We start from the raw sequence: 13,314 nt of genomic DNA, 5'->3' as shown, positions 1-13,314 counted from the left end.
TGAGTCTTTAGTTTCCCAATAGATTAGAATAATGCCTCTCTCACTCACACACACACACACACACACACTGTTTCTATCTCACAGTTTCATTCTTTCTCTCTCTCTCTCACACACACACACACACACACACACACTTACCAGATGACCCCCTTTGACATGTCTGAATATTCACAAATAGCATGTCTTTACCAGCACGTGTCAGTGCAGGAGCTTATTAAACCACACACACACACACACACACACACACACACTCGCTGAGCACATGCGTGTGTAGTCAGACTTGTTCATTTTTCTATGTGTGAAATCCAGTTATGAGTGTGAAATGTGTGAAATATGATCCTGGCATGGGGGTTGTGTGTCCCTGGCATTAATGTCGACTCTTCTCTCGTCCACATTTCCCTTCTTCAACCTTCCTTCTGGTATGGTGTAGACCACAGACACACACACACACACAAAACTACAGACACACACACACACACACACACACACAAAACTACAGAGACACACACACAAAACTACAGACACACACACAAAACTACAGAGACACACACACAAAACTACAGAGACACACACACACAAAACTACAGACACACACACACACAAAACTACAGACAGACACACACAAAACTACAGACACACACACACACAAAACTACACACACACACACACACAAAACTACAGAGACACACACACACAAAACTACACACACACACACAAAACTACAGAGACACACACACACAAAACTACAGACACACACACACACACAAAACTACAGACACACACACACACACAAAACTACAGACACACACACACACAAAACTACAGACACACACACAAAACTACAGAGACACACACACACACACAAAACTACAGACACACACACACAAAACTAGAGACACACACACACACACAAAACTACAGACACACACACACACACAAAACTACAGACACACACACACACACAAAACTACAGAGACACACACACACACACAAAACTACAGAGACACACACACACACACAAAACTACAGACACACACACACACACACAAAACTACAGACACACACACTCAGACCTGGTGGTCTGCACCTGCACTCTGCTCTTCAAGGAAACATCTAACGTTCACTCTGTCCTTCATGTCCCATAACACACTGCTGGAACGGTGGAGCACGAGACACCATACACATCTACACAACAAGCAGGAGAAACGTGGAGACAAGAACAAGATCATGAAAACCACCTCAAAACACAGAACCTCAACAAGCGCACCACGACCCACAAGCACACGAAACACCAGCGGCAACCCGGCATTCGCGCCGAGTTACACAACCGCTGTAGTCTGCTGTGTGTGTGTTCACTGTGACAGTCCATGTCCCCGTTCTCAGCCGTCTCAGGCGGTATAAAAGATTCAAAAGACAAGCCTCTCCCAGCGGCACTGCCAACAGGGCTTCTGTTTAACAAACTGCATGTCAAGCTAACGTCTCTCGGCTTACACACACACACACACACACACACAGATGTCTTATGTGTGTGTAGCACCCGCATACCTGTGTGTAATATGGAGGAATTTCAGGTGCCGCCTGTCACTGGTAACCATCCTCCACACACAGCACTTCCTACGTCATCTGGCTTTGTGCGTGTGTGTGTTTGTGCATGTGTGTGTGTGCGTTTTTTAGACAAGATGTTCACAGAATTGTGCGTGAAGTGGCAGACTGACAGTAAAACAACAGAGTGGGTTGAGAGACCCTCAGAGAACACAACAGAGCGACATACGGAGAGTTTACCTTCACCAGACAAACAGGCATTCATCATCCTGCAAACTATGCACGCTCTACAAACTACAGACCAGGCTGAACAGGGGACATTTAACCTCCAAACTACACACGCTCCACAAACTACTACACAAACTACAAACCAGGACAAGCAGATGACATTTAACCTCCAAACTACACACGCTACACAAACTACTACACAAACTACAAACCAGGACAAACAGACGACATTTAACCTCCAAACTACACACGCTCCACAAACTACTACCTAAACTACAGACCAGGACGAACAGACGACATTTAACCTCCAAACTACACACGCTCCACAAACTACTACACAAACTTCAGACCAGGACGAACAGACGACATTTAACCTCCAAACTACACACGCTCCACAAACTACTACACAAACTTCAGACCAGGACGAACAGACGACATTTAACCTCCAAACTACACACGCTCCACAAACTACTACATTTAACCTCTAAAATACACACAACTCCACAAACTATAAACCAGGACAGACAGACAACATTTAACCTCCAAAGTACAGTACCGTACAGGCCAGAAAAAGTACAGTTACACATGGCTCCTCCCTTTGCCATGTGTTACTTGTCTGCTATAAATCTCCATTATACTTGATAATGTTAACTTCGTGTGCAGTCTTGATATTAGTACATGTATTCACGTGTGAAATGACTGATCTTGTGCTGGAGGGGATCGTGTCGTTTTCCCTGCACTTTACGCGTCAAAAGCGCAGCGGTTTAACCTCAGTTTTGACTTTCCTGTTGCAATGTTACACCTGGGAATGAAATATAAATCCTAAAAAATATATTTCATATAAACGTTTGTTAATTTTGAGCTGTTGGGCTACATGCTGTTACCCATGATTGTTTCATCATTTCTTCTAATAAATATGTTTAGAAATGTTTAGAATTATTATTGCCTCAAATATGAGCTTTTTTAGCAAATTTGCCAAATACGCTAACGCCGTGCTTCATACAGTAACTTCCTGTGCATAATTTGGTCTTGTTCTGTTGTGTTTCATTCAAAGGAGGAGTTTCCAGAGGACCTAGAAGAAGCCAGACCGTTGCCTGATATGAGGACCACAAGCCCAGTCCCACCAACCTCTTCATACTCTAATGCCACATCCAAGCTGAACCAGTCATGGACACTGGGTGTTCTGTCCAAACCCCACTGGCTTCCATCAATCTAATGTGAAGAAAAGAACAATGAACCAAAATGACGCCCCAGAACGCTACAAAACTGCAGCAGTGCCTCTGCTGAGCGGCAGAACTACGCAGCGAGTGAAACCCCGACTCGGCGTCTGGCGTCGCTGAAGCGGTTATTAAAACAGACTCCGGCTGCGACACATAACCTCAACATCTTGGCAGGGGCCCTCTGGCAGTCATGCATCCCACAATGCTACAGGAGGCCTGCTTGAACCGAGGCCAAGGCACGTCGCCAGCGACACAGACATGTGCCTTCCACCGCGGACTGCCGGCGGCAGCGTGGCTCTTTCTGCTCCTCTCGTTCTCCAGGGTCTCTGAGGTGCGGGCCGACTGCTGGCTGATCGAGGGTGAAAAGGGGTTTGTGTGGCTGGCCATCTGCAGCCAGAATCAGCCTCCGTTCGAATCCGTCCCCTTGCACATCAACAGCACAATAGTGGACTTGCGGCTCAACGAGAACAAAATCCGCAGCATCCACTACTCATCGCTCAGCCGATTTGGCAACCTCACCTACCTGAACCTCACCAAGAACGACATCTCGTATGTAGAAGATGGAGCGTTCTCGGCACAGTTCAACCTTCAGGTTCTGCAGATGGGATTCAACAGGCTGCGCAATTTGACCGAAGGGATCCTGCGGGGCCTTGGCAAGCTGCAGTATCTTTACCTGCAAGCCAACCTCATTGAGACGGTCACTCCGAACACCTTCTGGGAGTGCCCGAACATTGAGAACGTGGACCTCTCCATGAATCGGATCCAAGTCCTGGATGGAGCCACGTTTTCAGGCCTGCAGAAGCTGACGACGTGCGAGCTGTACAGCAATCCGTTTAGCTGCACCTGCGAACTGTTGCCGTTCCTTCAGTGGCTGGCCGTGTTCCCAAACCGAACGAGCGAGAGGATGGCGTGTGAGTCTCCTACCGGCTTCTCCGGGTACAACCTCCTGAGCCAGAACCCGCGGACGCCAGCCTACCGAAACGCCCTTCATGCTCTGAACACGGTCTGCACCGGCGATAACACCACACCGTACCTGATTGGACAGGTGGATGGAGGTGGGGCCACTATTTCACTGCTAGACCTATCACCATGTGGTGCGGACGACTGTCCTTCTGGGACCCCCCCAGAAGAACCAGTCCGCATCAGCTCTACCGTCCACGACCTACTGCCCCGTCCAACCATGAAGCTGAAGCACCTACAGCCCACCCCTCAGGGCCACATGGCAGTGATCTCGGTACAGATCCCCGATCCGTTCCGCAAGATGTACATCCTAATGCTCTACAATAACAGCTTCCACACGGACATCCAGACGCTGACGAAACACAGGGAAGATGTAGAGTTCCGCAACCTCAAGTCACACACGGAGTACACCTACTGTGTCGTGTCCACCCGAAACTCGCTGCGGTTCAACGAGACGTGTTTAACCATCCCCACCGGACCGAAAACAGTCAGGGAACGCTTGCCAGGGGACTCCAAAGCCACACATTACATCATGACGGTCCTGGGGTCCCTGTTCAGCATGCTGATCGTCCTAGGCGTGGTCTACCATTGCCTGAGGAGGAAAAGGAAAGACGAGGAGCGTCAAAAAAAACTGGGCAAGATGAAGAAAAACCTTATAGAGTTGAGGTATGGCGGGGAGTTGGAGGGCAGCAGTGGGATCTCGCAGCTATCTCAAAAGCAGCAGCAGCTCCTGGCAGGAGAGGGACCGCCAGTGAAGAGGATGCCATACCTCCCATCGGGTGGAGGAGCCGGAGACGTGGAGCCATACAAAGTTCAAGAAATCGGGGAGACACCAGCAAAGAGCAGCAAAGGGAACTACATGGAGGTGAGGCGAGAGGAGCCAGTTCCCCCTCCACCACTCGACCGGGACAGGGAATGTCCTGGTGTCTCTGGCAGCACCGAATGCGAGAACACCCAAAGCTCAGTGGCAGAGATCTCGACTATTGCCAAGGAGGTGGACAAGGTTAACCAGATTATAAACAACTGCATTGATGCCCTCAAGTCCGAGTCGACATCGTTTCAGGGCGTGAAGTCGGGCGCGGTCTCCACAGCCGAACCCCAGCTGATGCTGATCTCAGACCACCCAACGCAACAGCAGAGCAAGTCGGGGTTCCTGTCCCCTGTCTACAAGGGCCGAGGCTATCCACCACACCCTCTGCAGAGACACCACAGCATGGAGGCGCCGACCCCCAAGCGGCCGTCCACCTCCTCGAGCGGCTCGGTCCGCAGTCCTCGCTCCTTCCGGTCTGAAGGGGCCTACCGCTCTGAGAACAAGTACATCGAGAACGCGTCGGTGGTACCCGCAGAACCAGAACCTCTCCGCTCGGTGACTCCAGCAGCTGTCATACTTCGCGCTGAGGCCGAGAGGATTCGGCAGTATGGCGAGCACCGACATTCCTACCCTGGGTCTCACCACCCGGGCACGGAGGTCCCAGAAAGACCCGGAAGTGCGAGCCGGAAAGCATCGATTCTGGAGCCCCTGACCCGCTCCCGGCCGAGGGAGCTGTCCTACTCCCAGCTGTCACCCGAATACCACAACCTGAGCACCTACTCCAGCCCGGAATACTCCTGCCGGCCCTCCCTCAGCCTGTGGGAGCGCTTCAAGCTCCACCGCAAGCGGCACAGGGACCAGGAGGAGTACGTGGCTGCCGGCCATGCGCTGCGGAGGAAGGTGCAGTTCGCCCGGGACGAAGACCTGCATGACATCCTGGACTACTGGAAGGGTGTCTCGGCGCAGCAGAAATGCTGAATACGCCGCCCTATCGCTGGCACCTTTTCCCCTTTTTTTTAAACATTGATTAAGACGTACTTATCCGTGAAGATCGGACCAAGACATGCCAGGAATTTTAGTAACGACTGAACCACAGAGAGATGTAAAAAAAACAAACTAGTTTAGGAAGATGTAATGTGTATATGGGAAGACATTTTTACTCGTCTACTACTGACGGAACCTTCACATGCCAAACCAACAGAGGACGACTTCAACAAGACTCAAACTCTTCTCCAATCTTTTCTATAAATATGATAACAAACCATTAGAATACTATTGTTATTTACAGTATAATTATTATTCTTAATTGCTATTATTAATGATTAATAACATTGTTTTATTATAGCATGGCTGTGTGGACTGGCAGTAGGCTGACTTGTGTACTCTTTACAGAGAGGAGAAAAAATCACTGTTACAAAAGCTGACTTATAACCGGAGCTAACGTAGCCATCACGAACCGCACATATTTACTTTTCTGGGTCACGTCTTAAGCAGCAGGTCACAGCTCCAGATTTCCTTCACACGCGCTTTCTTTATTTTTTACCAGCATTGATTTATAAACTCTCGGATGAATGTCTCACGTCGTACAGGATGTAATCTGCACTGTTCAATAAGGACACACACACACGGACACACACATCAGACATGCTCTAGGCCACCCAGTTTTTAATTCATTGATTTTGCAGAGTCATTAAGTAGCGCTGCAGGGCTGAGTCATCGTAAAGCAGCCGATACACACTCACACACACACACACACACACACACACACACACCTTCAGTGTCCTGATGATCCGACAGACAGGAGGACGAATGTAACTACGTGTAGTACGAATCTACAGGCAGCTCTCTTCTTCTACAAACCCCCCAATACCACACACTGTAAACCTGCACCTCCAGGCCAGGGACCTCGCTCTGCTTCGAAAGAACGTTCCTTCAGAGCGCGGAGTACTCTGGAAGTCCACCTCCGCTGTGAGGATAAGAAATCGTTGCAGTTCAGACGTTCAGAATGGGCCTCAAGACCTCAGGAATGAATTTTGTGACCCTCCTGGTCCACGTCGGCCTGAGCAGCTCCCACCGAGGTGACGGTCACAGTCACCAAGCACCTTTACCGCATTCTGGGCACTCCAGCCCCCGACCAATCCACCGAGGTTCCAGCTTCGCAGCCTTAACACAAACCCTGCAGGAACCTCGCCGAGCTTCTCCTTCAGCCAGAGTTCCTCCTGCAGCCAGAGTTCCTCCTTCAGCCAGAGTTCCTCCTGCAGCCAGAGTTCCTCCTGCAACCAGAGTTCATCCTGCAGCCAGAGTTCCTCCTGCAACCAGAGTTCATCCTGCAGCCAGAGTTCCTCCTGCAGCCAGAGTTCCTCCTCCGCTTAGTTTTGATGGTGTGGTTCTTAGCGCCAGGAGAACGTAGACCGGGCGGCGAGTTAGTCTGATAGCTAATCTGTGTTATTTACGCCTTTTCAATACTGCGAACTGTAGCACCCCCGCCTCCACCAATCCAGACAGGAAACGAGTGCACTGTGAGCAGGAAGTGGGTTCTGCTGGAGATGAACGAGTGTGTGTGTGTGTGTGTGTGTGTGCGCCTGAGTCAAGGTCGCAAGACATCTAAGGGCTTGGAGGGTCTGGTGGAACGGATTAAAAAGAGCACAATAATAATAAAAGCTGTTTTATTTCCTAATTAAATCAGAGTTGCCGTCTTCATTGTGGTGCGAAGCCATCTGATCTCCATCCTGGTCAGGGGGTGCTTCCCAACGTCAAAGTAGGGGTTCACAGCAGGAGGAATTTCTTCCCAATCCAACCATCCTCGGAATTCACGAAACATCTGCAGTCCAACACACGTGAACAAAGGTGGAACCTTTCAAACCTGCACAACAGAGGTGCGTGTGGATGGCCCTGAAGGGGCTTCTAGAAGGTCCCGGTCTCACACACGTCCATATAGTCCACATTGGCATTGTGGTCTCCTGTTCCTCAGGTGTAGGCCCATGTCAGGCCGTCTCCTGGTTCACTCCGTCCCACTGGTGGACATGAACTTGGATGGTGGGTGGAAGGAAGCACATGAATCCTCCTTCGAAATAAAAGGTTGTCATCTTCTCTTCTTAAGTCACTTTTTGGGGACTAGTTTTCACAAAGCTGCTGACCAGTGTCTCGGGGATCCATGAGGGTCCTTCCGTCTGGTGCCCAGTCTGGGGTCCCATCGACTGATCTTGGTAAACTAATAGTGGTTTGGATTCTTGACCTTTTTAGTTCGGAAGCTCCCACCTCCACCCACATCTCAGCGGGTTCTTCAAACCCCATTCTTTGTAAATTAGTGTACAATTACCCATAATTCCACAAACACAGGAGCCTCGCGGGGGTAATTAAAGTGGGGCGGCAAATCACGATATAACCACGTTAGGTCGCCAAGAAACCGAGAGCAGCGAGGCGAGAGTGGTCACCATGGCAACCACGTCTGATGAGCACTGGCAGCTGTTCTGTACACCGGTGACGGGTCATGTGATGATAAAAAGGTCAAAGGTGAGTTCTGAATAAATACAGAGATTTATAAAAAGGGAACTTTGAACTCTGACCTGGTCCCAGCTCCTCTCTTGTCAGAGTGGGGCTTCATGTTGAAAGACTACAAACACAAGTACAGTAAACACACACACACACACACACACACACACTCGCTGGCATCTGTATCACACACACCAACATGGTGTGTGTGACACTTCAAGCTACTAAAAATGTGGACCAGGAAGTAGGACACTAAGGGAGGAGGGGGCTGGGTGCAAATTACTGTATACACACTACACACACACACACACACACACACACACACACACACAACCAAAATACACATCTTACTGTAGACACAGTACACACACACACACACACACACACACACAACCAAAATACACATCTTACTGTATACACAGTACACACACACACAACCAAAATACACATCTTACTGTATACACAGCACACACACATACACACAACCAAATCACACATCTTACTGTATACACAGCACACACACACACAACCAAATCACACATCTTACTGTACTTACTGTGGAGGTTAGAATTTTTTTTAACGCCGTGTTCTTGAAACAAAATGTTGTTGTTTTTTTTGCAGCATTACCTTTAAAAATGTGCCTATCGGTTTTTGGCCCTGTTGGCTTGCCGTAGTGGAAGGGGCGGGAAAGTTATGCTTCATTATTATTTTTATTTTGTCTTAATAGTCTTTGTAATGCAGGTAAATTCATGTGGTCTTGTTCCTTTTACATGGTAGTAGCCTAGTGGGTGACACACTCGCCTATGAACCAGAAGACCCGGGTTCAAACCCCACTTACTACCATCGTGTCCCTGAGCAAGACACTTAACCCTGAGTGTCTCCAGGGGGGGACTGTCCCTTTAACTACTGATTGTAAGTCGCTCTGGATAAGGGCGTCGGGTAAATGCTGTAAATGTAAACATGATGTTCCAACGGCTGAGTCATTAAAAAATATCGTGAAAAACCTTACATTTTAGGAAATGCTCAATTTCTTATATTTATTAATATGCTTAAGTTATTTCTATGATGGCAATTTTAAGACATTATTTTAAGTCACTCTGGATAAGTGCTTCAACCAAATACTGTAAATGTAAATCCTGGTCAAAGTTACTCCGACCCTTACTCCATAGTGCCATTTACACCATATACACACACATATAACCCCCCCCCCCCCCCCCACACACACACACACACACACACACACACACACACCTCCGTTTTTACAGGGACGCTGACACCAGTTGAGTGAGCGGTGGAGGGAGGGTGTTCGGCTCCATAAATCAGCTCTGCTGTAATTAGCATCATCAGGAATTTCAATGACAGCATAAATAAACGAGGCAGGCTGGAGATGTTGGGATAGATGGAGGGAGGAGGCCTGTGAATGGTCCAGTAAGAAGGTATTTCACGGATACATGACAGATGCAGATGCTCTCATTACAATCACCTTCCTGATGGATCCCAGATCCTGTTGATAACTTCCATCTCCCTCAATCTGAGCAGTCGGGCCTGGATCAGGAGAGAAGAAGAAAGGAGGACAGGAGAGAGGTGTGGAGAAGTAAAGAAGCACAACTTTGTCCCCAAAACCGAAAAAAGGACCTTCATAGGTGCAGGAGGTCAGTAGCCAGCCATCGTCCCAAACACACACACACACACACACACACACACACACTTTCTCGGTCTCACACACAGGCACAGATTTCAGAAAAATAACTAAACTGGCTCGACCTACATACAGCACACTGCCACCAAAGGCGAAAACGGGGGAAATTAGAGCACGAGCACACACACACACACACACACACACACACACACACTTCTAACAAAGTCTGGTCAGAAACCCAGTTACAAGATCTAAACACAATACCACAGCACCAGTGCAGCAGCCTGAGGTCACTTCTTCTGGCACAACCATATATTTATATAGAGCTCAAAAAGATGAAGGGAACCCTTAAACAACATGATGTAACTCCAAGACATTCGGAAGGGGACACTGACAACCAATTTTACATGCTGTTGTGCAAATGGAATAGACAACAGGTGGACATTATAGGCAATTAGCAGGACGTCCCCAATAAAGGCGTGGTCCTGCAGGTGGGGACCATAGACCACTTCTCACTTCCTGTGCTTTCTGGCTGATGTTTTGGTCACTTTTGAAGGCTGGTGGTGCTTCCACTCTACTGGTAGCCTGAGACGGAGTCTAGAACCCACACAAGTGGCCCAGGTAGTGCAGCTCATCCAGGATGGAACATCAATGCGAGCTGTGGCAAGAGGGTTTGCTGTCAGTGCCAGTACATCAGGAGACGTGAAGGAGGTGGTAGGAGACCAATAGTCCAACAGCAGGACCACTATCTACCTGCCAGAGTCCTGCAAAATGACCTCCAGCAGGCCCCAAATGTGCATGTGTCTGCTCAGCCGGTCAGAAACAGACTCCATGAGGGTGGTTTGAGGGCCCGACGTCCACAGCTTACAGCCCAACACCTTGCAGCACGTTTGGTATTCGCCAGAGAACACCAGGGTTGGCAAATTTACCACTGGAGCCCTGACCTTCTTTTGGATCAATTCGGGCCAACCTGGATCAGTGACCCTCATTACACCTGGGGAAGCCGGGGCCAACCGAGGTCCAGAGGTTCTTGAAAAGTGTGGAGTTGGGAGTAGTGGGTGCAGGGCGGGACGGACCCCTTCTCCACCTGAGAGATTCACGATGGAGTGAGTTTCCTGGTGGAAGCAGTTGGCGGATTCTTCTGTTTCTCCTTCCCTGTGGTGGTCTGAGGGTGTGAATTCCTCCCACTGCTGTGAGAACACTTGAATCTACAATTACACCACTGATCACATTATAAACACACACGACTTTGTGTGTGTGTGTGTGTTACGGAAGTGCTCCACAGTGGAGTGAACCTCATAATTCACCGTGGCCTGGAGCATCTTCTACGCCCCACTCTCTACTTTATCAGCTTTTCCATTTCTCTGCTGGAGGGTTTTTTTCTTTTTTTTTTTTTAATGTCACTTTGACACACACACACACACACACACGAAACTGCTTCAATCGTCATGGCAACAAACACACACTGAAACTACCAAATGTCATTACTCTGCCCTGTTCCAACTCGGGGGTGGAGCTGATGCCTGAGTGAAGGAAGCAACGTCCCAAACATGGATTGTTCAGGTCTGACCTGGTGGCGCTCCATCTTCATGTTCAAATTCAAATTTTATTTGTCACGTACACAGTCGTACGCGGTATGATGTGCAGTGAAATGCTTTAGCGACCGATACAGACCACAGTATGGCAAATATTGCAAGTTTACAATGAACCAATATGCAAAAATTGCAAACATAACCAAATATTACACTTTTATGTCTTTAACATAAAATATGTGTAACTGGTAGGGTGAAGGTGTGCAAATATGTAAAGTGAAAGTAAAGTGAAAATTTGTGCAAAAATCTGGGGGGGTTGAGTCCAGAAGTGATTGAGAGTGGAAATGAAAGTTCTGGTGTGTATTGGAGTTCTATGTAGTGTTGTTGTGATTGTTTAGAGCTCATATAGCCTGCAGGAAGAAGCTCCTCCTCATTCTCTCTGTGTTGGACCTCCCTGATCGCAGCAGAGAGAAGAGTCCATTGTTGGGGTGGGTGAGGTCCTTCACTATCTTCCTGGCCCTGGTGCAGCACCGTTTGCTGTAGATAGATTGAAGGTCAGGGAGCTTGGTACGGATGATTCGTTCGGCTGATCGAACCACCCTCTGTAGGGCTCGCCTGTCCTTCATGGTGCTGTTCCCGAACCAGGTTGAGATATTTCCCGTCAGGATGCTCTCTATGGTGCAGGAGTAGAAGTTCCTGAGCACCTTGGAGGGCAGTCTGAAGTCTCTCAGGCGTCTGAGGTGGTAAAGACGCTGCCGGGTCTTTTTCACCACGGTTTTGATGTGACAGGACCATGACAGGTCCTGCGTGATGTTAACACCTAGGTAACGGAAGCTGTCCACTCTCTCCACTGGGCTGGTAGGTCCTCTCCTGCTTGGTTCTGAAGTCCACTATTAACTCCGTTGTCTTGCTGACGTTCAGGTGGAGATTGTTCCTCTGGCACCAGTTCACCAGATTTCCAACCTCCTCCAGGTAGGCAGTCTCGTTGTTGTCAGAGGGGGTGGTGCAGAAGGTGGATGTACTGGATACTAGGGAGGTGTAGATGGTTGTGGGTGAAAGTGGCTGTTTATATAGGCGTGGTGCAAGAGGTGGTTGGTGTAGGTGGTTGTTCATATAGGGGTGGAGGGTACTGGATATGGGGTGTAGGTGGTTGTTTATATAGGGGTGGGGAACTGGATATGGGGTGTAGGTGGTTGTTTATATAGGGGTGGGGGTACTGGATATGGGGCGTAGGTGGTTGCTTATATAGAGGTGGAGGTACTGGATATGGGGTGTAGGTGGTTGTTTATATAGAGGTGGAGGGTACTGGATATGGGGTGTAGGTGGTTGTTTATATAGGGGTGGGGGTACTGGATATGGGGCGTAGGTGGTTGCTTATATAGAGGTGGAGGTACTGGATATGGGGTGTAGGTGGTTCTTTATATAGAGGTGGAGGTACTGGATATGGGGTGTAGGTGGTTGTTTATATAGGGGTGGAAGTACTGGATATGGGGTGTAGGTGGTTGTTTATATAGGGGTGGGGTACTGGATATAGGGTGTAGGTGGTTGTTTATATAGAGGTGGAGGTACTGGATTTGGGTGTAGGTGGTTGTTTATATAGGGGTGGGGGTACTGGATATTGGATGGTGGGTGTAGGTGGTTGTTTATATAGAGGTGGAGGTACTGGATTTGGGGTGTAGGTGGTTGTTTATATAGGGGTGGAGGTACTGGATATGGGATATTGGGTGTAGGTGGTTGTTTATATAGGGGTGGAGGTACTGGATATGGGATGGTGGGTGTAGGTGGTTGTTTATATAGGGGTGGAGGTACTGGATATGGGATGGTGGGTGGAGGTGGTTGTTTATATAGGGGTGGAGGTACTGGATTTGGGGTGTAGGTGGTGGTTTATAT

The 13,314-nt window shown here is 48.7% G+C and overlaps 1 protein-coding gene across 2 annotated transcripts in view; it reads left to right on the top strand.

The window, feature by feature from the left end:
* elfn1b (extracellular leucine-rich repeat and fibronectin type III domain containing 1b) overlaps positions 1-7,437 on the top strand; it is a 47,175-nt gene extending 39,738 nt beyond the window's left edge. The window contains exon 2 of one of the 2 annotated variants that reach the window (XM_028972111.1): positions 2,828-7,437. In XM_028972111.1, the coding sequence (XP_028827944.1) occupies positions 3,181-5,739 (2,559 nt within the window). In that variant the 5' untranslated portion in view covers positions 2,828-3,180 and the 3' untranslated portion in view covers positions 5,740-7,437. Of the gene's footprint in view, positions 1-2,824 lie in introns of both variants that reach the window. The other variant, XM_028972109.1, reaches the window with a different exon arrangement.
* Positions 7,438-13,314: the final 5,877 nt, after the last annotated feature.

Source organism: Denticeps clupeoides, chromosome 3, assembly GCF_900700375.1.
Source record: "Denticeps clupeoides chromosome 3, fDenClu1.1, whole genome shotgun sequence".
Taxonomy (NCBI): domain Eukaryota; kingdom Metazoa; phylum Chordata; class Actinopteri; order Clupeiformes; family Denticipitidae; genus Denticeps; species Denticeps clupeoides.
This window is presented reverse-complemented; position numbering and strand designations above follow the sequence as displayed.